Here is a 24,326-nt window from a genome sequence, read left to right on the forward strand (position 1 = left end):
CGCTAGACTGAGCTCCTTGAGGACCAGAGACCAAATCCTATTCATCTCAGTAGTTTTAACCCCAAGCACTGTGCAGGGTCTGCAGAAAGCTCTCGAGGGCTTGATGGGCTGAACCAATCTTCTGCAGAAAGGTCAGCCCACCCGAGGCAGGAGGGAAGTACCGCTCCTTCAAAGCGCCTCGGGTCGCTGGTCCTTCAGCAGCGGCTCAAACAGCGAGCAAACCCAGGCAGAACTATAGCTCACCTGGAAGCAAAACGAGAGAGCGCCCCCCCCCCCAAGACACAGAGAGGGAGCCCCCTGCACAGCTAAAGTTAGGGAGCAGCTGGTAAGATGAGCTCGACAGAAAACTCTTGCTAGGCACGTGGCCTCCGGTTGATGCCACGGTTCACGGAACTTTGTTGGTTAAAACGTATTTTTTGAACTTTCTCCAAATGTTTATAGTTTATCGGCATGTTGTTGATTACGATTGCTGTCACCAGGCTTCTCCTGAAGTCCATGTGAGTTAGGAGACAGGGAGGGGAAAGGAAAGGGGAAAAGAGAACCTTCGGCGTGGATTCTAACCAAGCGGAGAAACGGCTGCTGGCCCTTCCTCTCGCAGAATGCTGCAAATAGGACCGTGTTCAGTTGCCCACTGCCCAGCAAGCCTGAAAGAACTTGATTACAAGAACACTTTGATCTGAAATGTGTGCCTTTTCTGAATCCTCCTTGGACGAGGGACAAACTGCTGCTCTGGCTGCCGTGAACAGAATGACTCCTGCGCTGAGCCCCATGGGTGCTACGAGTTTGCACTTTGCCTTCTGCACAGCCTGGTCACTGTCCTGTCTCCCGTCTGGCCAAGTGAGCGGGCGGGGGGGGGGGGGACCTTGATGCCCCCTCTGCTGGCGTGGCGGTGGGGTCGCCTGTCACTGGTCTGTCACTGTCCTAACCGAAGTAGGGGCCTGAAACGGGCACTTTTTGCCTTTTACTTTAATCTGGAACGCTTTAACAAAACAGCGGACCAAATGGTGGCTGAGTCCTGACCCTTCTCCAGGCCCCCACGTAACCACCTTCTTTCTGTCTTAAAATCTTCCTCTGGGTTCAAACCCTCAGTCACACAGGGGAGCCCCTCCACTTGCTTGTCGGAGCAAGGAGCAAGATCGCAAAGAGTTAACACTTTTGCTTTTTCGGAAAGTTATCTGTGAAGAGTATTAGTTGTTTAATAAAGCGTGCCTGCCCTCCCGATGAACCCGCCAGTGACTCTGCAGCTGGGGTCATCCCAAGTTCACGCGGTGGACTTTTGACTGCCTTCTGTGTCTGTGAAAACAGTCGGCAGCTCCTGCGGGGATCATTCATTCAGGCCTGTAACACAAAACTGTTGCCAATGGGCACCTGCTGGGCGGCTTCCCAGGAGGGCCGGGAGGGGGATACCAAACTCCTCAGGCATCTGCGGAGATAAGAGCGGCAGGGGGTCCGCTGGGAGCCCGCTCCCCGGGCTGCACTTAGAGCCCACTGCCCGGCCAGCAGGCTGGTGTCAGAGTGTATCAGGGAGCCGGGGCGGGATAGGATGTGAGCTAATTAAAGGCCTTTTACAAAGAGGAGTAGAAAGAGTGCGTGTGTGTGTGTGTGTCTGTGTGTCTGTGTGCGTCTGTGTGTGTAGGAGGGGTGAGGGGAGAGGTTTGGAGTGCATTCCCCAAATTTCTAGCACATTCTTTATTCCTCTCTTTTATCCCTCAAAACAGAAGAAAAGCAAAATTAAAGAGTCTGAACATTTGGTTATTTCTAGTCTTAAGCCGTCATTCATTCCGCCTTATACTGTATCAGTTTTAGTTGCTATTTGTATAGAATTACATAAACCTTTAAAGACCTGTTTTGCCTCATTTTCCAAGGAGGCATCTGTTCTTGAAATATTGTAGGTGGACTGCTTGAATTTTGCCCTCTTCCCTGGGTTTGACACATCTGGGTGGTAAGTTCCAGCTTGCCGTGTGCTCTAGCTTTCCCCCATCTGCTTGGAAAAGCCACTTGCCGGCTGTAGGGGGCGCTGCTGAGAGGACGGAATCGATTTCTATACAGTAAGCGCTCTTACAATAGAGTCGCTGAGATGATGGCCGTGTGGCGTTATGGTTTGCAGCGACAGGGCATGCACGATCATGAGAATGCTGTGAAGACTAGAGCACAGTAATTCATTTTACAGTTAAACTGACTTACGGAAAACGTCACCTGACGATGTTTGATTTGCTTGCTCTTCTGTTTGTTGATTTAGCCTCTCTATCGCCCCCTCCCCCCAAGCAGTAAAATGAACTTATTTATAGACCTGGGTACTTTGAAGTCTGTGCTGTTTTCTTCACCAGCCTGGTAATGATACTTTTCTTGAAAGCCGTGTTGTTCCAGCACAAACCCAAGCCTTCATTGTATTATTTCTGATACAGTTCACATAAGCTTGACCGTGTCAAAGAAACATTTAGATCAATCTTGTACTACATGGTAACAATCCTAGGAAATTCCAATCAAAAGCCAACAGCCCGTTTCCTTCATTTCTGGACTGCTGGCGTATCTGGCTTTGTCTGTGTTCTGATAAGGAGTAACCACGATGTTAATTTTGTATTTCCTTGCCTTTGTCTCACATAATCTGTTCCCAAAACTGACCGTCCAGGTGGCTTGTTCACTGTCATGTGATTTGTGAGAGAGGGAGCCACGGAGGAGTCATTAGCCTGACCATGGGAGGTATGACAGTGGATTCTTTCTACTGGTGTTTAACATGTGAATTACCCTTCTCTTTTCCTCGGTAGGGCTGTGTACTGATTTACACAGTTGAAGGGAATTTTGAATTTAAGCTAGTAGCCGGATGGGTAGCTTTAAAAATGTTACTAACATTTACTGACTGCTTCGCTGACTGCGTGCAAGGTACTATTCATCCTCACAGTGACCCCATGCGGTGCTAGTCCCAGTTCATATGTGAGGACAGGGGGGCTCAGAGAAATTAAGCAACTCGTCCGAGGCTGTGAAGAGAGCCAGAGTAAGGGCTCAGGTTTTCTGACTCAGATCCCGCATTCTTGACGTTGCCCCTTGCAAACGCCGGACCCTGTCTAGTGGGCCTCGCTGGTGGACCCCTTCTGCAGGATCAGAATTAACCATGTAAGGCTGCATTCTCAAGGAGGGGCGGGGGGAGCAGAGAATTGGAGTCAGAGTTTCAAGTCCTTTCCTGTAGTGCCCTCTGTTGTATAATTAGCTCTTTTGAAGACACCTCCCCATCCAAGCCAAAGCATGTGGCTGAGAACCAGGGAATGCTTGAAGTCTGTCGGCTTGAGATGCCCAGTGAAGGCATTTCAACTTGGTTCTGGCTCCATGAGCAGAACTGACTACGTAGGAAGTTATAAATAACCTCACATTAACAAATCTGTTCTTTCTTGTGTCTAAACAACAAGTTCACAAATGGATGTGGACCACTGAAAATGCCAGGCTCTGTCCTAGGCACAGCGGAAACCAACAGGAATACAACGCAGGTGCTCCCTGCTCAGGGTCCCAGTCCAGCACAGGAGAAGGTCCTGTAAACGCACGTGTGCGGGGAGCATTGTGGGTGCTGGGACGGAAGTCTGTGCAGGTCCAGCAGGGTAGAAAAGGAGGGGCTGAACCTTTCAACCCCGGGCAGGGAAGGCCTACACGAAGCATGGAATGCCGGTGCCAAATCTTGAAGTTCAAGGAGATGTTGGCCATGTCGACAGGAAGTGGGGGGGAGGCAGGCCTCAAGGGGCACACATGGGGCAACCCAAACAAGGCTTGCTCGGGGATGTGGAGCACGAGGGGAGGTGGCTTAGGAGTACCAGCACCTAGGCAGCGGGCCACGGGGACGGCAAGGCGTGCCGCGCGGTCAGCTGGTCTTTTGAGGAGAAGACTGGCCTGCCATTTCAAATCCTTATGTTTCCCTTCCTCTCTCGCCTCCCCCCACTTACCAGCTCTAAGGGAATTCCAAGGGGAAGAGACGTAACGGAATTTTTCACTTTTTAAGTCTGGTGATGTCATGATTTGCCCAGAATCTGCACATATAAAATGTTAACTGTTTTGCAAGTATTTTACGAATGTGGTAGAACAGTTCCATCTTTCACAGAGGGGGCCAAAACCATCAAAAGCCCCCACGCCCTCCGGAAAAAACAAACCTAACTGGCTCTTTGTATAATTAGAGCCCAAACCAAATCACGGCCTGTTCACAGCAGGTAGATTGCAAATCCAGCCCAACGGTTCTTTCTGGCCGGAGTGACTCGGTCTAGTACTAAGGCCCGGACTGCGTCCAGCATTTCCAATTAACCTGATATCTGCATCTACACACAGCAGAAAATCACCCTCCCCAAAGCCCAGAGCAAACACACTCCCAAGTCCTGGGTACAGGAGAAGGCGTTTAGGCCTCGCTTAAAACAACTGGACCGGAAAGGCGGGAAGGAGACTGTGGCCTTGTTCTTCAGCCGGGCTTTTCCGCCTAATTTGGAGCTCCACAGATGGAATGTTTGCCGTCGATCCCCAAACCACAAATTAATTTTTTTTCATGGGGAAATCAATTTATCGGACCTCATTTGATCGGTCTTTTCTGCTGTTCCGCCATGTCCTTTATGGCTAAACTAGATCTGACCTAAATTTGAGAGGGAAGAGCACATTCTGTATTAGAATGTGTTCCGTGACCTTTCTACCCTCCACCCTCTCTTGCCTCATTCTCTCCAGTCAGTAGATTTTTGTCTGGAAATCCCTTCTTTCCTGTGTCCACTCAAGGCAGGTAACAGTGTCCATTTGTATTTGGAATCTTAGTTTTTCACGTACAGATTCAGAGGGGACATTTATCTTGGTGGAGAAACGGCTGCTGTCTCGTCGCCAGCATTTGGGCCAGAGCTACATGGGGCTCCCAGTGACTTCTTGGAACTTGAGCCTCACGCTCGAAATTGCAGTGTGGGCTGGGGGCTGCCCCAGCTCTTGGGTGGGGAGAAGGATTGGGTCCTGGGTCCTGTGAGTCTCAAGATCAAACTTGGGTTGGGCTGCTTGACAAACGAGATGAAGAAGAGGCTCCTTGAGTAGTAAAACCTGACAGATGTCCCTCAGGAGTGGGCTCTCCGGTCCTTGCTTCCCCACCTCCATCACCCCGAACTTCAGCATCTGTGGTTGCCACCTGTGTCCTAGACTGGGTAGATGGAGTCACTTGTATAGGAGCTGGAGATGTATGCACAGAACACAAAATTTGCTGTTTCTTTACATTTCTGTTGGGTTCTCAGCACATGATTTATTGCTCTTTTCCATGGGTCATTTCTTTTAATGTTTATTATTTTTAGAGAGAGCATGAGAGCAGGGGAGAGGTAGAGAGAGGAGGGGGGGGGGGAATCCCAAGCAGGCTCCACACTGTCAGCATAGAGCCCGATGAACAGTGAGATCATGACCTGAGCTGGAATCAAGAGTCAGACACCAAGAGTCAGATGCCCAACCGACTGAGCCACCCAGGCGCCCTTCCAGGGGTCCTTTTCTGCTCAGGAAGGAAAACGTGGTTCTGTACTCACTGACCGTATGGAGGTTGGCCTCTCGTCCCCTCATCTCTCACAGATGAATAATTTTGGAGTGAGAGGTGTGCCTTCTTCTCACGGAGGTTAATCACTGTCGGGATGTTTGCACAGTAGAGCCAACTGCTGAGTATTCTCTTGTTTGCCGTTTCTCCCTCCAGATCTTTCCTAGCTTCAGTGTGGCCTAGCTGACTCCATCTTGGACACCTTTGCTGGGAATCAGCACCGAGAGTTTTTACGTATAAAGAGGAACTGATACTTGGTCACTCCCCATGTGCTGGGCACTTTATGCCACTCTTCCTCCTTTCTTTCAGCCGCTCAGCTCATACGTTGGGGTCATCCTTGACTCCCGTCGTACCACGTCTCGGGGGCGTCCACAGGCCCACTCAGCTGTACCACAGCCTCCCCCCTGCCTCCCTCCTGCCTCCCCCCTTCACATCTGTTCTTCAGGCGGCAGCTGGAGCTACCATACACGTCGAAGCTCAGCTCAGATCGTGTCATTCCTCAGCTCAGACGCCTCCAGTGGCTTCCCGTTCCAGTCCGCGTAGAAAATTAAGACCTGCACGTGGTTTCTTAGGCACTTGCAGCCTGCCCCGTCCTTTGCTAAACTCATCTTGTACCCCTCGGCTCCCTCCACCTCACTCAGCCCGTCATCGGACCTTCCAGCCGTCTCTCAACTGCCTGCCTCAGAACCACTGCCTTGGGATCTCTGCCCTAGCAGTTCTTTCTTCCCGGAAGGTTCCATAACCCCATGGTTTTCACCTGTATGTTCTTTGTCCAATCGTTACTTTGTCACCGAAGCTCTTCCTGGTGCCCCCTCCTCCCCCTAAAATTGCACCTCCTGCCTTCCAACACCATCTCTTATCCTCCTTACCTGCTTCATTTCTTACTTAACATTTATTATCACTTTCATTTTATTTACTTACGTGATTGTCTATGCAATTTGCATATAAATCCTATAAGGGATAAAGGTTCTGTCTGTGTTATCCACTGCTGTGTCACCAGCCTTTAGAACAGCCAGCCCTGGCACACTGTTGACATATCGGTATGTTTATGTGTATAGAAGGGAAGAGAGGAAAGGTGGAAAGGAGCCGACAGACCCTGGGAGTCGGGCATTATCTCAGTTTGTGGGTAAGGCACCAAGTCTCCAAGAAGTTGCCCAAGATCACAGAGCCAGTAAGTGAAGGCGGAATTTGAACCCAGAGGTACGACTCCAGACCTGCTGTGATTTCCACTTTCCTGTGCTGTTTCCCTAGGGGGATCTCTGCCTCCCAGTAAAATGCCTTAGAGAGAACACTTGGCTAGAATCTCTTCGTCTCCTCAGTGTCATCTGGAGCTTAATATGCAGAATAGACAAGTACCATCAAGGTCCAAAACCAGATGCCCCTCAACATAAGAAAACGTATTTGCATACATGAAGAAGCCCATTTTTAGAAAGACAGACTTTCTTTTTTTTTTTTTTTTATTTTTTTTTTTTCAACGTTTATTTTATTTTTGGGACAGAGAGAGACACAGCATGAACGGGGGAGGGGCAGAGAGAGAGGGAGACACAGAATCGGAAACAGGCTCCAGGCTCCGAGCCATCAGCCCAGAGCCTGACGCGGGGCTCGAACTCACGGACCGCGAGATCGTGACCTGGCTGAAGTCGGACGCTTAACCGACTGCGCCACCCAGGCGCCCCAGAAAGACAGACTTTCAAGTCAAATGGCGGAATCTTTTTGGTCATTGCTTCCCAAAGCGACTCTGGGTTCATTCTGGGCTCGCTGTGGGCACCAGCACCTGTCCGTTCCAGAGTTGACACTGTCACATGTACGTCCACACCCCACGCCAGGCTCTGTCCATAGCTCTGGGAATGCAAAGGTGGACAAGACAGGCGCAGCACTGGGCGTGCCTTCAACAAGCTTCACCCCACCCCCCACCCCCTTCAAACTTAAAGGGCCACCATCACTGAATCCCTGGAGCGAGGTAGTTTTTAAAGGGAACATCTCCCAGTTTCACATTCTCATCTTGTTCTTTGAAGTTCATTTTAAGTGCATCGTGGGCTCCTCTTTGACTAACAGGAAGTTGTGGCACTTATCTGAAGATTAAGAAACATCCCAGGCAATGAATTCCTGTTTTCCCCTCTCCCTGGCCCTTAGGTAGACTTAACAGAAGTCGTTATGGTCTGAGATCCCCTGAGAGACCCCTTCCTGCCCATCAGCAAAGCCACAGGCACCCTATGCAAAAAAAAAAAAAAAAAAAAAAAATGATAGCTCTTCCATCCATCTCAGGGAATTCTTTCTGTCTTGTCTCCTGCCTTTGCCTTGGACTTGAGATGGCTTTTGTTTTCTTCCCTGGATGCTGCCTGTTGGATACACCCTTAGGCTTTATACCTGTAGCCCAGGAACAAATGATGCCTGGGATCCTGCGTCTCTGAGCGAGGTGCTAAGAAACCAGTCTTTAACTGCTACCAAATTTGTTTCCCTCTGTTTCCAGCTTTGTCTGAACTTCAAGGATATTGAGAGACAGACACCATTACGTGTTTTCATCCCTGTCTTGCCTGTCTTGTATTATTTGCTCTAGGCACATGCCTTCAGAACCTTCAGTTAATAGAAGAAACAGACAGTGGCAGCAGTGAGTTTAGAACATTCTTGTGAAAGATACGGCCACAGAGGGGGAAACGGAGCGAGTGACAGCTTGAATGGCAGGGAGCTTTAAAAAAAAAAAAAAAAAAAAGGCCCTTTTTTTGTTTGTTTATTTTACAGAGAGAGTACCTGTGCATGTGCAAGCTGGGGAGGGGCAGAGGGGGAAAGGGAGAGAATCTCAAGCAGGCTCCGTGCTCAGCACAGGGCCCAACATGGGGATGTGGGGTTCGATCTCACAACTGTGAGCTCATGACCTGAGCCAAAATCCAGAGTCAGACGCTTAACTCACTGAGCCATCCACGCGCCCTGAGGAAGGCCTTTTTCAGATAGAACAGATTCCATTATATTTGTCAGTCTGAGAGGAAGAGGCCAGGAAGATTGGAGACATGAGACCTTCCTTCTGTATTTCCATCTTGAGTAATCACAGTTTTTTCTCCCTGAATCCAAACCACTGCCTTCTGACCGTTGTTCTTTGCTTGGGTGAATAGCAGCCATTTGTAAGATACTCTTGGTTACCTGGAGATAAAGTCTGAGTGGAAGAAATGGACTGAAATTGGAGACTCGGGTACCTTCTGAGTTTAATTTTTAGTTTAGTAAGCTGTGTCCTTAAAATTTTTAGAGTCAGACCTCTAAACCAGCACTGTCCAATAAAAATATAATATGAGCCACATAATTTGTATAATTTAAGATTTTCTAGTAGAATTTTTAAAAAAGGAAAAAGAAGCATAAATGATTTTTACTATTTTTACTTTACCCATAATATCCAAAATATTCTCATTTCAGTTTGTCATCAGTATGTAAGAATAATTGAGATGTTTTACATTATTTTTTCATCTCGTCTTTGAAGTCCAGTATGTATTGTATATTTACAGCGTGTCTTTTTTAAAAATTTGTTTATTTACTTTTGGGGGGGGGAGAGAGAGCGCGTGCAGGCATGCGTGTGAGCCGCTTATGCGCAAATGGGGGAAGGGCAGAGAGGGAGAGACGGAGAGAGAGAGAATCCCAAGCAGGCTCCCTGTCATTAGCATGGAGTTGCATTACAGCATGTCTTAATTTGTCCTACCACATATTAAATGCCTCCTATGACACGTGGTCACCTTGTTGGACATTGTGGCTCTAACCTAAGAGAGGAAACTAAAGTCACATGACAAGACTTGTTACCCCGTGTCTGAATGGAGGATTTTCTTTTTTTTTTTCTTTTCTTTTTTTAATGTTTGTTTATTTTTGAGAGAGAGATAGACAGAGCATGAGCAGGGGAGGGGCAGAGAGAGAGGGAGACACAGAATCCGAAGCAGCTCCAGGCTCCGAGCTGTCAGCAGAGAGCCTGACGTGGGTCTTGATCTCAAACTGCAAGATCATGACCTGAGCCAAAATCAGACACTTAACCGACTGAGCCAGCCAGGCGCCCCAAGATTTCCCTTGTTCTTATGGGAGGAAGGAAGGTATTGAATAGAGAAAGGACCTTTATGCAGTTGGCTTTTGTCTCCACCATTGCAGTGAGGAGTTTTCTGCAAGGTTCTTAAGAGATGGCCGTCCAAGTTATCTTTCATTGTTTTCCTTAGGTTATTTGTGGGCTTCTGTTTTTTCCTCTTTTCCTGCCTGCTTGCCAAAATTTACAAAACGTTCTGTTCATGATGTTTTTGAATATGGTGGCATTTCACACACAGGCATGATTTTCATAAAGCTAATTTTTATTTTTAAAAATGAATTCTGCCTTTGGTCACATATTTAGAAAACACGTTCCATAAACATTTTTTAATTTGATAAATAATTTTTGAATCATGGAAGAGCCCCTCAATAGAGTGTCATATGGTATATGTACAGTTTAAAGGACAAACGAATCCCAGAACCTACCATTCAGTGTAAACGATAGACTAGAATAATAGAATGTTATAGAGTAGAATATACTAAAAGCTACTCGTACTTTTGAAGCCTCCCTGATCACATTCCCTTTTTCATTGTTGACTTACGTGGATTGGCTTTTCTTCCTCATTCCAAGACTTGTTTTTTAGGCCTGAAATCTGTTAACCTGGAAACAGCTAATGCAGCAGGCTTCAAAAACCCTAGATCTACAGGAAGTAGATGGGTGTGAATTCTGAATGTCCACCCCCAACTCAGCCTTTGTGGGGCTGAAAGATAGCAAAGGCAAGAACGCCTCGTCCTAAAAGGCCACCAAGGAGTTCAGGCGACAGACAAGGAGCGGAGGTTTCTTCGGAGCTGTTGGGAAATAGCTAAACTGCCATTTTATTTTTATTTTAGCCCATCTGAAGGGTTGGGAACATTTGAGGCCATTCCTCAAAGAACCTTCTTTTGCCCTTTCCTTTGAGCTGGGGAACAAGCCGTGTCTCAGGAGAAATGAGGGAGGGCTTAGCGTAAGTGCCTTAGGAGCTGAGCTGCTTCCCCTTCGTATCATAACCCCAGAAAGAGGGGTTCACCTTCTCTTGTTCCCCCAGGTGCCAAACACCAGTTCCGAATGTGGTGTCTTCTGTCACGTTCATCACGCTTGCTAATGAACAACTTCCTGAACACCTTGAGGTGTTGGCTTTTGAATGTCTGGTTGTCCCCGGTGCAGACTCTACCCCACCCACCCCCATAAAATGTCGAGCAGTCGTAAAAAACAGCCCCTTAGCTTCCACTGTGGGTTCTCTGTGACTCTCCGACAAGTGGGGCTGTCAGGAGTAACGTTGGAGTTGCACAGACTAGAGGAGTGGAGGCTGAATGGGACACACTTGCAGGATCCTTTCTTACCCAGGAGTGCGGCTGGCTCACGCTCATTCTCTCCCCGCAGCTCTCTTTTGCCTTCATCCCCTCCCCCTTGAATTTGTATCTCCATATGTGTCACTCACTGGTACATAGAATGCCCTTGCCGGAGCAGTGGTCTTTGTCTGTAGTTAGATCTGCTTGACCAGACCAGCTGTGACAAAGCAAATCTTTGAGCTCCCCTTCCGCAAATCCTTCTGTAAGAAGCTGGGATGGAAGAGCAGACCTTTTCTGTGCAAGCAGGGGCTCTCGAAATCACTGGTCCCGACCCTCACCCTAGCTTGGCGTCCCATCTTTCTTCCCAGCCGTAAATGGCGCCCACTAGTACTGTGACCTAATGTGGGGTCACATGATCCATGTAATGGACGTCTCCAGAACCTCATCCTTCTCTGGGGCCCATTTCAGATGTGATAGTGATGACTTTGGGGAAAGGAGGAAGTAGGCTACATGGCATAAGGCAAAAAATGGGTGATGGAAGGGGGCAGGGTGTTGATGAAGGAAGGGGATTGGAGCCTGACTCTCTTTCTTGTTCAGGGATGTGCATGTAATTTTTCAGACACTTTATCATTTCTATGCTTCTCTTAGCTTCCTTCATTTGTCGCCACCATTGCTTAGGAAAGGAAAGATGTCTACTTGGCATCTGTGTGCGATTTTCACTGGCGTTCAGGAAGGAATTTTCCATGGAGGGAATAACAAAAATCATGGTTGGATTCCCTCCGTAGATGACCCAGTGTCAAATATAGGTAGATTCTCAGTAGACTTTTGTTGGAGGTGATCATGGTCTTTCCAGTTTCATCTGTCCAATGGGGATAATAACAGGGCCTACCTCATAGGGTTGTCCTATGGATGAAACTAACAAATGATTTCAAAGATGGCCAGCCCTTAGAACAATGCCTGATACATTAGTAAACAGTGTTGGTGCATGTTTACAATTCCAGAAGTTACACTATGGTCTTCAGCAGTTGGAAGCTTTCCTTTATTCTGCCTACTCATTTAAAGCTTTACTTATTTAGAGGCGCCTGGGTGGCTCAGTCGGTTAAGCATCTGACTCTTGATTTTGGCTCAGGTCACCGTCTCACGGTTGTGACCTCGAGCCCCGCGTTGTCCAGCTGCACGCTGAGTGTGGAGCCTGCTTAAGATTCTCTCCTTCTGTCTCCCTTTGCCCCTTCCCTGCTGTGTGTGTATGCGTGCTCTCTCTCTCTCTCTCAAAAAATAAAATAAAAAATAAATAAAACTTCATTTATATGAAGAAACCAGGTGGAGACCATTTTCCTTAAAAAAACAAAACAAAACCTCATCAAGATATGTCAAACCCTTGAAATGTATCTGACTTTGTCAGTAAGAAGCCCAGTTTACAATAGTGCCTAGCATCTCTGATTATTCTTTACGGGGTCATCCACCCCCTTCCTTCCCAGGCTTTTGGCATTAAAGAGAATATATCTATTTATTTGAAATACCAAGTACAAGATTGAAATCCTTGTGACTAGAAATGAGATAAGCTCGAGCTTCTTTTCTATTGTGAAATGTTCCATTCCATTTCTAGTTTCTGTATTTTGAGATTTCGACCTACGTATAGTTGACTTCTTTATGCTTTCCTTTGTACCAGAACGGGTATGAGGTGATTCCTGTATTACAGGATGAGATTTGCAGGATTCAGTCAGGGAGGAAGGGGGAGCAGTGCTGTCCTTAGAAGAAAGAAAAAGATTTGCGGTAATAACCGTTGGCATTTACACATTGCTTCGTGTTGTCCCCCCCCCCCCCAAGTCCTTTTAAAACCAAGGTCTCTTGGGATTCCTCCAGCGACTCTGTGGGTAGTGTTCCTCCTGTTTTATAGGTGAAGATACCGATCCCTGAAGACTGTGCTTTGCTCGTGTTGACCTCGCTGATTACTAGTGACCGAGTTGGGACCAGGGTGCCTGCCTTGCTTTTCAAAGCCTGTGTGCTTCCCTAGAGTTGAAATCATTTATTGGCCAAGTCACCCATTATGGTGTGACCCTTGGAGGGACTTTTTTTTCCCCCATAACATAATCTATCTCCTGGTTCTGTACGGAGAAACTGGCCATTTAGGCATATTCATATTTTTTCAATTTATGCCTTGTTAGGATGGCAAACGGGAGGTCTCTCATGGGGTGGGAAGACTTATTCTCCTTGACTAGCACCAGCTGTACTGAAACCCACCTTCTGGCTTCTCCTGTGGGCCTTGAGGGATTTTCAGCAGTAGACGAGTAGAGGCCTGGCACCCTCAACGTGATTTCCCCTTCTGGGGAAAAGCTTATAACGGGCTGAAGGTAGGACCCCATCCCATCCCGCAGCTGGGTTTAAAGATTCATCCTGCCCACATGATTCTTTACAAAACCTGATATAGGAAAAAACAGGGAAAATTGAATGTGAGGAAGCCGTGGCACGTGTCTGTTGTTGAACATCAGTCTTCCTGATTCCCGTGTGTATTCTGCTTACTACTGTGGTTTTAAAGCCTTATAGCCAACTCTGCCAATCCTTTTTGAAGAAAAGGCACAATCCTTTCAGGAGAGTGCCTCAAACCACTCTGAGCTTCTAGATTAATCTGAGACAACATCTGAGTTCAAAACCGGGTCAGAGTTGCAGAATAGCAAGGGAGACTTGCCAATTCAGCAGGCGTGTGTCTTGGGCTAGTTAAGAACTGGGACAATCCTGAGGTCTGACTTTGTTGCTTATGTTGAGACCTTGTATGCCGAGATAATTCTGGGTGGCTTTGGATAACTTTGTTTCTTAACTGCGAAGGAGTGTCTGCTGCCTGATAAGTGTTTATCCATGAAATAGCAACATGGTGTATGTAGGTCCCAGGGTCAGAGACAAAAAAAAAAAAAAAGCAAGGTCATTGGCTTGGGCCTGTTACTGCTGTATAATGTGAGTCCTAGCTTTAAAAAAGTGTCTTTGTTATTCTTATGCAGGGTCTCTGTGCTAGATTCTTTCTCCTTCCTCTCCTTGCCTTAAGGGCTATATGTAATCATAACCAAGTGGAACTGAAAACAGACAAACCTGTCCCACTTCCAGTGGAGAGGAGAGAGATCCGGGGTCCAAAATTGCCTCTTTCTTGCCAAACCTCAACTTGTTCCATGTCCTTCTTTTTTCCTTTGTTTCTTTATTAATGCCCTTGCCCAGTCCCGGCCTGACCCTCCACCGTCTGGCCGTTTGGTTGGCCTCGTGTCAGCGATTGATCCCCGTTGCTGGCTGGATCCCGTTCCCCGTTAACTCTTGCCTCTTTGCCACAAGGGTCGCAAGAGGGGTTTTCGATGTCAAGGCAACGCCCACACGGAGAATGGGTCCTAAGTGTGGATATGGTAACCGTGAGAGAGTGAAGTGGTGACGCCTCCGTGTGGAGGACTTGAGGGGTTGGCAGCACGTTTTCTACTGGTGTCCCAGCAGAGCCGGAAAGGACTCTCGAGCTTAAGCCTCCGCGCCACTTGTAAGAAACTTGTAAAAATCGGGGGCGCCTGGGGGGGGGGCTCAGTCAGTGGAGCGTCAGACCCTTGGTTTCAAATCAGGTCATGATCTCACGGTTTCGGGAGTTTGAGCCCCGCGTCGGGCTCCGCGCTGACGGTGAGAAGCCTGCTTGGCATTCTCTCTCTCCCCCTCTCTCTGCCTCTCCCCTCACCCATACTGTCTCTGTCTGTCTCTCTCAAAAATGAATAAAAAAAAAAATTAAGAAAGAGAAACTCGTAAAAATCGGGGGCCTGCTGCCCTGTGCCAGACGCGGTGCCAGGCGTTCTGCGCTAGTTCCTTAACCCTTCAGAGCTCCCCTGAGAGTCTCGTGTTTTGCAGCTAGGTAAACCGAGGCTCGAGAGTTGAGCCACGGCCGCCGGGACGCACGTGCACATCGGCCGTGCTCTCAGGCACCGGGCGTACAGCTGCGTTTGCGAGTTGACGTGCCCCCGCTTAGCGCAGCTGACGGCGCCGCCTGGAATCGCAGCCACTGGTGGCCGAGCCGTGCAGTCGAACACCTTTCTGGGTGGGGGGACGCGAGACCCCCTCAGACGGCCACGCCCCGACCCTGCTCTCCCTTTGCCACTATTTGTGGCCACCATTTGCCCTGGTGACGGGAAAGGTACTGTCACCAGCAATTACTCGGTGGAACAAGGACGTTAAAGAGGAAATTTCCATTAGGTAAATAACTGTGAAAGAAGAACACCAGAGAAGCGGGGGGCGGGGCGGGGGGGGGGGGAATTCAAGCCCAGGCTCCTGTTACACTGGCCAAATATCTCTGGCATCCCATGCTTGCTGAATATCATAAAAGGGTCAGGAAAACTGATCGGAGCAAACAGAGGGACACAGCGTGAATTTTTCTCTTGCATTATTCCAGTATCTACTTGAATTTCAGTTTTGTAAAACCAACTGTCCCGAGCCTGGCCCCAAACCCCGGGCTCATTTGTAGCGGCTCCTTTTCTATGGACAATGGGATTCTTTCTGGAAGGTGGGGTATTGACACTGGGTACGTCAGCCACGCAGTAGAACTGGCATCTTGAAGCGCCTCTGAGATTTTTTTACCCCCCGGTTGAAGATAGGGCCTTCCAGAAATTAAGGACTTCCGACTGTGGCCAGAATTCACCAGTGTGGTGTATGCTAAAGCTTCCTTTGGTGAAAGAAAGGACAAAATTCCGTGTTGTTTTCGCAAGTGTAAGAGCAGGTTTTCTGAAGGACGTTGTGTTCCTTGGAAACTTTCTAGTCTTCTGTGGACTTGAAATCGCTACAAAATGGGCTATATTGACCTACGTCTCCCCCAAAGCTCCTTCTGGTGTCCAGGGATCGTTTTTACCAAGGAGAGTTACAAATTGTCTACATATTTCCCTCTGAGTGCTAGTCCTTCGCCAGCGTGCGAGCCTGGCCCATGCTGTCTGTCCCGGGCTTTTCTGCCCCTGGGCACATAGCTTCCGCTTCTCCGGGGATGCACCTGCCAAGTCCTGCGTATACACACCATCTCGCTTAACCCTCAACAGCCCCACGGGACCTGATTATTTCCATTTTGCAGGTGAAGAAATGGAAGTTCAGATAACGCAGTACTGTTTTCATTGGATGCCTTGTATGTATCAGGTTCTGTGCTCAGTGCTTCACACATATTGTCTAATCCTTCCGGCATTCCCCGTGCGTGGATATTCTCATTCCCATTTTGGAGATGAGGACACAGGCTCCCAGAGGTGAAGTTACTTGTCCATGATCTCACGGCTATTCAGTGCCACAGAATCGAAAGTCAGGTGTGAAGTTTTTTCCGAGGTCCTCGGAGGCAGGAGGCAGAAGCCGTCTCTGATTGAGGACTCTCAAGTGCTAGCCTAGTGCACAGCATGTGTTCTGTACATGTTTGATTGCTTGGTGGGTCAGTGCATCGCTGCTTTGTGCTTGCTCATATCCTTACGGTTTTCAGCCTTTCCCCTGCTGCCTCTGAGATTAGTTTTCCCCTTATCTGAATCTCTGCTTCCGAGCTTCACTCCCCATTTTGACATCCATGAGCATGCCCAAGAGCATCTGCTCTGAAGATATTTCAAAGTGAGTTTGAGTCTCGTTGCATTTGGCTTTTCTTTTTAAAATACACAGGCAGAACTGGGGGTGGAGCAGTAACGGATGTCCTGCCCCGTCACCGCCACACGGCACACCGTGGCTGTCATGGGCACCCCGGCTGTGTTTTGACGATCGTGTTCTAACTCAAGGACACGGGTGAAATAACACTTCCCAGCCTCAGAGAAGACCAGTGCCGGAGGGCACCGTACAGAGTGCTTACTGGAATCCCCGCCCTCTCCAGCCCGTGTTCTTACCCTGTCTTTGAGGGAGAAATAAGATACGGGGTATGATTTATTTTCCCACTGAGGTGGGGAATGAGAGAGGTGGAATTGAGTATGACTAAGTGCTCCCACAGTGAGAGAAGGCCACAAGCTTTTGGTGCCCTGGATTCGTACTCAGAAGCCCGGTGGACTGGCCCAAGGCCCAGCCTCTTTGACCACGGCACCCGTCAACTCACTGGTTTCAGATTAGTTCTTATAAAGAGTCTCTCCCCGTAAAATCTGATTAACCTCTAATCAGTACGGGTTTGGCTGGATCATGGATTTCAACATCTTCCCATTTCCTGAGTTGTCAGTCACCGTTACAGGGATGAAGACTTTGGTAATAGTTTCCTGCTAATAACATCTTTGTGTCCCTTACATGGGCCCACAAGTGACAAAAGACAAGTCCAGTTGGCTTGCGTGAATAATTTGTTTACCCACAGAGAAGTGGGAATTCAGACAGAAGTCCTAGGGTAAGTAAGCTGAGTAGGTGTGGGCACCTTTCCACAGCTACGAAGCACACAGAAGAATCCAGCATTTAGAGGCAAGAGTGATCTCTCAGGTCATCTTACCCCATCCCTGCTGTGGCCGATGTGGTATTTTTATACTGAGAACACCCGGGTCCAATCAGTGCTGGGGGAGCGAAGGGGCAGTAGCAGAATCACTTGGCAGTTAAGTTTTTGGCACGAGCTCACTCCCAAACCTCGGGTATTGAACTCGTGTTGTGGGTGGGGGCGGGGGTGGTGGTGGGCAGTTTGCCTAGAGGATTCTATCATATTTTCTTAGGGGGGGCGGAAAGTATTATAGGATTTTTCATTTCTTCCTAGTCAGCTGCCAGAAATCCGTAGTCAGGACCTTATCTGTTCCAAGGACAGACCTCTTTTCAAGGAAAACGAGAGTCTGAGGAAGTGGGAGAGACCCGGACAAAACGCCGGAAGGAGTGTGGGTGCCGCTGGGCACTCTTCAGGCAGAACACGCACCTCTGGAAACATCGCGCTTCTGAGAAGGGCTCTTTCACTGGCCGCTGCCTCACCTCTTCTGTGGCATCAGGGAAAAGTGTTTTTGTCCAGACCCTGAGTGGAGAACACCGGCAGCCTACATAGTTCCAGAATGTAGCAGGGACTCCCTTTTTTTGTTTGTTTGTTTTTTTACCCTTAAAACAAGGGTCACACTTTCCTCTCCTCCCTCGATTTGCAAGTGTTTCGGTTTGTGTTGCAGACCCTCATTGCTGTCCGTCTCACGTATGGGGTTGTTACCTTCCCAGCGAGACCGTCATCCTTGAGAATAGGTCCAAGGCTGTATTTGTGTCCCCAGCAGTACATAAATCTGGGCCAGGCCCACAGTAAGTGCTTAATAAAGATGTCCTAACTTGGATCGTAGATCACACACTGTCAGAGCTGGAAAGGATTTTGGAAACCACCAAATCCAGCACTCTAATTTTAAAGATGGTACCACTCCAGAAACTCATTTTGGAGGCTGGTGTTTATCTGCTGGAAAGGTGGGGGGGGGGGGGGGGTTTGTTTTCGTTTATGTTAAAGCCTAGTGCAAATGACCATAATTCTAAACCTTTGAAAGGCTTTCTTCATGGTGCAGGATGTCCCGCTGGGACTAGTAGCTGACTAATAATAACAATAAGAATGCTGACTGGATGCCATACCCTGAGCCCCTGTCACTAATTCTTCCAGCCACATAGAGGCGTTGGTACCATCGTCACTCTGCAGATGCCACCAGGGAGGCTCGGCAGGAGGGCACCTTGCTCAGGCTCCTGTAGCTACGGGAGTGGTTGAGGCAGGACTCGAATCTGGTCTGGTCAGATGCCCAAACTCATGGCTCACGGTGGCTCTCAGACGGGATCCCTGACTAAAGCCCCATTTATTGATTCACAGTGCTGGCTTTGCAACATCCCGTGGCGTCTCCATCCTAAAGGCAGCTGGAAAATTAATTTTCATTAACTTTAGCTCTCCAGTTAGACACGGAGAGACAGGGGAGGCAAGGCCTGAAGCAAATAATGATAGGGGCTGCATCTCCAGAAAGGTCAGTAATCACTGCCCTGGATTGTAAAAGCGTTTAGGCTGAGTGAAAGGAATGTGTGTTCCCCTCTCTTGCTCCAGAAACCATTGCTTTACCTCGAGTTGCTGGTTCTTCCCCTAGTCTCTATTCTGGGCCCAGAACTCCCCCTTTCCTGTCCCTTGTGTCACAAAGCCTCGGGCCTGGTGGCTTCCAGGACATACCTGTGTAAAAAATGTCCCTCGCCAGACCAGTATGAAACAGGCCCCGAAGGCCAGGCTGCCCAGTGTACTCGGCCTTCAAGGCAGGCTGTTCGCCTTGAATCTTTGCGCTGAGCTCTATGTCTAAATAGCATTCCTGTGAGTTTTCTGAAAGGTTAGTCCTGGGTCACTGGCACTTAACCCACTTGTTTTGGTAGATCCTTCCCGAGAAGGTTAATTATATATTTGATATCCTTTCCTCTTTATGCCTGAATGATGAGGATAAGTACCCTGTGGTTTATTAACTGTCACTTTAAACCTTTTCAGATTGTCTTGTGACAAAACAGAGTTTTATGTCCTTTTTATCCAGCTTTGACGGATGAGACAGCTTCTCTGGTAAAAGAATGCCAGGATAAATAAGATCTTTCCCTGATTTGTGGGGGAGGATTTTGCACTGGAAGTCATGAGTTCAAGTCTGCCATTTCGTACGAAAGGTGACCTGACCTGTTAGCCTTTCCATATACTTCATTTTCCCTTGTGGACAAATGGGGCTGGGCACCTCGGTGCTCGGTACTTGCCGAAGAAGTGAAAGAGAAGACATCGCTTTAGGGCAGTTGATGTCTCTAAAAGGTTTGGCACCAAACCCTAAAGCAACAAGGTGCCGTGTTTCCTATTTTGAATCCCACCGATTTCTCTGCGCAGAGAGCCTCTGTCCTTAACATTATAGAATCCCAATACTTCCCTCTCCCCCACGGGGTCATTTTGGTATACGTTTCATTTTTTTCAGTAAATTCGCAGTAGGACCGTGGAAGGTGGATGCCATTAGGGGCGGTTAGTAGACGTTTTGCGCACCTCGTGTCCACCTGTGTCCGCATCCCCCAATCTTGTGCATCCAGTGCCTTGAGAACCAGTCTCCTGGGACACACAGTATATGTGACTCAGCAGTTAATCTCTCTCTCCATTGGTATTTACTGAATCCCAGCTAGGAGCAAGGGAAGGTATTTATGTAAAATCATTCAAATAGCAAAAACAGCGCTGAGGCTTTAAAACCCTTTTCCTTCCGTGTTTGATCCGTTCCAGTTTGCGGGGACGCTGTCGGACGGCTTAGGGAAGACGATGGACAATCGGCATCAGTCGGAGCGGGAGTACATCAGATACCACGCGGCCACGAGCGGGGAGCACCTCGTAGCCGGCATCCACGGCCTGGCTCACGGTAAGTCACGGCTGCTGGGAGAACGGCTCTCCTGCCACAGTTCCTCGGGGCCCTTTTCACCCATCTGATGGCCAGCGGACATCCAGGCCGGGGAGCTTGGTGTACCTGAGAGCCTTCCAGGCTGTCCTATTGTACCCTCCTCGCAACTGAAATGTTACAGCCTGTGGCAAGCCTTCATTTATTTTCAACACATTGCACACATTGCGATCCCTTCCTGTTCTTTGGCTTCTGTTCCCAAAATGTGATACGGTATCATCATTTGAACCCCTTTCTAGAATGCGGAATTGCCGCTTCGATACCCGCCTTCTGCTTACTGAGCATTCCTTCCGTGGCAAGTGAAATGTGAAACCGGCCGCCGGGTTTGTGGCCCAGATGTTTTTGAGTCTTGTGTAAATGCACACTCACCTGGATTGTAAATGCAGGCGTCCAAGAGATGTAGGTGATGGCATGGATGTATTAAGCCTCTGAATTTGTATGAATTCTGCCCTTCACTGCTCTACCTCCGAGTCATTTGCCCTTTGTTGTGTTTTTTCTCCACAACTTCTGAGTGTGACATCCAAGGCCCTTGGAAATGTAAACCCAGCCAACTTGGCCAACCACTGTCCCCCGGCCATGCTGTATTTCAGCCACCCGAAGCCCAGTGTTGTTCCCCAGACGTGCCTTGCTCGCTCAGTTCATTCTGCTCCCTTCCCCTGCCTCACTTCCTTGTCAGGCAGAGTCCAACTCAACCTAGAAGTCTCCACTCAAGTGACATTTGCTCCACTGTCCCCAGTCAGAATTAATGACGATCAGGGCACACGTGGCAGTCTAGGTCATGTCTCTAGCCAGCTGTGTGTGTGTCTTGCTTTCCTGATAGATGGGGAAGGTCAGGAGAGCAGAAAGACCATCGTGTATTCACCTTTATACTTCAGACCCTCACACGATACCTGGCATATAGTTCATGCTTATAGTTAGGATGGTTAGGAAACTGCGCTGTTGGTACCAGATTCTTAGAAATAATCTGAAGCTATCAGAAGTCATATCAAGACTGATCAAGTTCAGATTATCTGCATTTGGAAGAAGGAGGAATGTGGAGAAGAAAAAGAAAAAATAATTCTTTTCAGGCTTGGGACACAATGTTTAGGACAGGGTTTTTGTTTATCGGTTTTCCTCACTTGTGAGGTTTGGCTCAAAATGCCTTTACTTTTCTTAAGCCTGCCCAACTGGAGAAGGAGCTGCCCCAAAGGAGACATTCAAGCCAGGAGTAAAATTTAGCTGAAATTAATGTGTTCACGGACTCAAAAAGTTGGTTGCTGGGCAGCCGTGTGGGGTGAAAGGTTTCCTCATTCTTCCTAGTAAATATAATGATAGTGCATGGGAGTCGGAGGAACTGTGTTCTTAACGAATGTAAAATGCTTTACTGTGCATAATTGCCTTTACCTGTCTAGCATCCTTGGGATGTGGAGAGAAAATATAGCTGCCCTCACTTTTCAGATGGACACGACAGTGTGCTGAAAAAAATGGATGATGGGTTCAAGGTTGGTTGCAAAATCCCCTCCAACCAAGGACCATTCGTACAGTATGTGCAGCATCTCCAGGAACAGGTAGCCTCATCCAAGGAGTTTCCGTGAAGCTCTGGATTGTATGCGAGTGACATCCTTTTTCCTTCAGGATGAAACCATTGTTTTTTGTTTTCGTTTTTGTTTTTTAATTAATTTATTTATTTGGAGAGAGCAGGGAAAGGGCAGAGAGAGAGGGAGAGAGAGAGAATCCCAAGCAGGCTCTGCGCTGTCAGTGCAGAACCCGATGTGGGGCTTGATCCCTTGAACCGCGAGATCAAGACCTGAGTCGAAATCAAGAGCCAGACACTTAACCGACCGAGCCACCCAAGTGCCCCCAGGATGAAAAACATTCTTAAATGATAACAAGAACCAGAATCCATTCAGTCTCCTTGTTTTAAAAACTGGGAGTCTTGCTCAGTTTTCTCTGCAGACCCTGCTTGTGCCAGATTCAGTGATGTCTGTCTCTCTGTGAATGTGGTTCCAAAGGTTGGGAGAGGACCGTAGCCTCACTGGAGCAAGCGGACCCAGAATCCAAAAGAAACGCTATGGATTGTTAGTGCTGTTAGTGCGTTCTCACCCAGGGGATTTCCTTTACCGATTTGTCTCACTAGAGCTGAAGAGTCTAGAGAGCTTCCTCATGCCCCCACCGTCAAAGGGTAAACATCCTGTGAGTGTCCCTGGCACACATCCTGGAAGTGCTCCCTGGACAGGGCCCCCCTTCTTCCCTGTAGCCCCTGTGTCGTCTCCAGCCTCTGCCAACCTCTGGCCACTTTTGAGGCTCTTTAAGGTCATTGCTGTCAACTTTCAAAATGTTTGGAATGTCTCTTTGACCTAGGTTGGTCTTTGGAACAGACTCCATTGAGAGTCCTGGCTGGTTTGGGCAGCTTTGGGTTGGGCGGGGGGGGGGGGGGGGGGGAAGAGGGGGTGCCTTTCATCAAGGTCTCATGATTTACTCATTACCTAAACCCAATTTCAGCAAAGCATGCAGTTGTTTTTACCCGTTTCAAACTTCTGGTGGTGTTGGCCAGTCACATAGTGTTCTTGGAAAACTGAGGAGCTGATTTTAGTTCTCTCTGCCTTATATTTCATGGGGTCCCAACTTTCCCCAAAGTCTGTTGGTTTAGTCCTACTGTCCGTGTCGTCTCCTGATGGCCCGTATGCTTCCCAAACTCTGAAACTGGAAAGTAGCCACTGTTAACCTCTGAGGTTTTCTGTGATTTTTTAAACTGGAACACACTTTGAGACTGACGTGTGATATATACTCTCAGACTCTCAACTTGGTGGGCAAGCCTACTGGGTTTCCCAGCTAGAGTTGGCCTGCCTGTAGCCTATTAAGAAGTCAACCGAATGTCCCTAAGTTACCATGCCGGCTGCATGGAATTGATGAGGTTCGGCTTTAAATGCTTTTGCTTTGTCCTTGGCCAGGTTACAACAGCCCTTGTTTCTTTTGCTCTAGGTATCATTGGTGGATTGACCAGTGTGATAACCTCAACAGTGGAAGGAGTGAAAACAGAAGGGGGTGTCAGCGGTTTCATATCTGGCCTTGGGAAAGGACTCGTGGGCACTGTAACTAAGCCAGTGGCAGGCGCCCTGGATTTTGCATCAGAAACAGCCCAGGCGGTGAGAGACACAGCCACTCTCAGTGGCCCCAGGTCAGTGGTCACGGAGGAAGTCGCTTTTGCAGTTTCCATCCCAGATACGCTGCCTCTCCTGATCCATGCTGATGTGTTTAATCATATACTTTCCACCTTAATGATGTGATTTTTTTAAAACTTGAATCCATGTATCTAAAATTTCTGACCTGCCTAATATAAACAGGTGAAAATAAGGTGCAACATCGGGCATGAATTTTTTGAGAGCTACATCTGTATCTATCCACCTATATCTGCGTCTGTCATTTACGTATATATAAAATACTGGTTTTTTCGTTAGAGGGGTCAGAAATAGAATTGCACCGTTACAGATCTCCCGTTCACCAAACGAACTAGATCCCCATATGCCCACTAAGAGAACTGTGGGGCTGCAGGCTGCATCTGGCTCCTGGGCTCCTGGCATGGTTTTAGGGTCCCTGTCTTGCAGTTCCCCATGTGGGTCTGCCCTTTCTCTGTTCTCCCTCCGCTCGGACATGCCAGCCAGCCCCCAGCCTCATAAAGGAATTCCGCAGGCAGGTTGGCAGCTTCACTGTGGGATGCAATCTTGCCTCGATGCCAGCCAAGATGGGAAACCAGGGGCAGCCCGTATGGCTCCACATCCCACAGAATCCAGCTGCTTTAGCACAGCTCCTCGTGTCAGTCGCCTATTTGAGCCTTCCTTTTTCAGAGTGACTAATTGGGGATCTTATCAACAAAGGGTATAATGAATGTTACAGTTCCCAGCCAAGCTGGACGCCACTTAAGCCCAGAAGGATTTTGCTGCTCCCCGGTTAATAGATATTCCCCAAGTGAATTAGCGTGCCCTTTCAGAATGCCTCGGGCCTGGGCCTTATCCACACCCTGCCGCTCCCTCGAAAGGATTTGAAGTGAAATCGTCCCCAATTAAAGTGAATCCATTTGTCTGTCACCAGAAAACCTTCCTGATGACACATTACTGCAGGGGAAATGCTTAAGATTGTGGACTGGGACCATGTAATATGTTCTGCCAGAATGTCTTCCATCTGGAAGCAGCTGCTTTTTACAAAAGGATCTG

General features: G+C 48.3%; 1 protein-coding gene across 8 annotated transcripts in view; it reads left to right on the forward strand.

The window, feature by feature from the left end:
* VPS13D (vacuolar protein sorting 13 homolog D) overlaps positions 1-24,326 on the forward strand; it is a 257,770-nt gene that overhangs the window by 184,965 nt on the left and 48,479 nt on the right. For all 8 annotated transcript variants that reach the window (XM_045475674.1, XM_045475679.1, XM_045475675.1 and 5 more), the window contains 2 exons: positions 19,968-20,100; positions 23,098-23,293. In XM_045475674.1, the coding sequence (XP_045331630.1) occupies positions 19,968-20,100; positions 23,098-23,293 (329 nt within the window). The remainder of the gene's footprint in view (positions 1-19,967; positions 20,101-23,097; positions 23,294-24,326) is intronic.

The sequence above is a fragment of the Leopardus geoffroyi genome, chromosome C1 (genome assembly GCF_018350155.1).
Source record: "Leopardus geoffroyi isolate Oge1 chromosome C1, O.geoffroyi_Oge1_pat1.0, whole genome shotgun sequence".
NCBI classification, from domain to species: Eukaryota; Metazoa; Chordata; class Mammalia; order Carnivora; family Felidae; genus Leopardus; species Leopardus geoffroyi.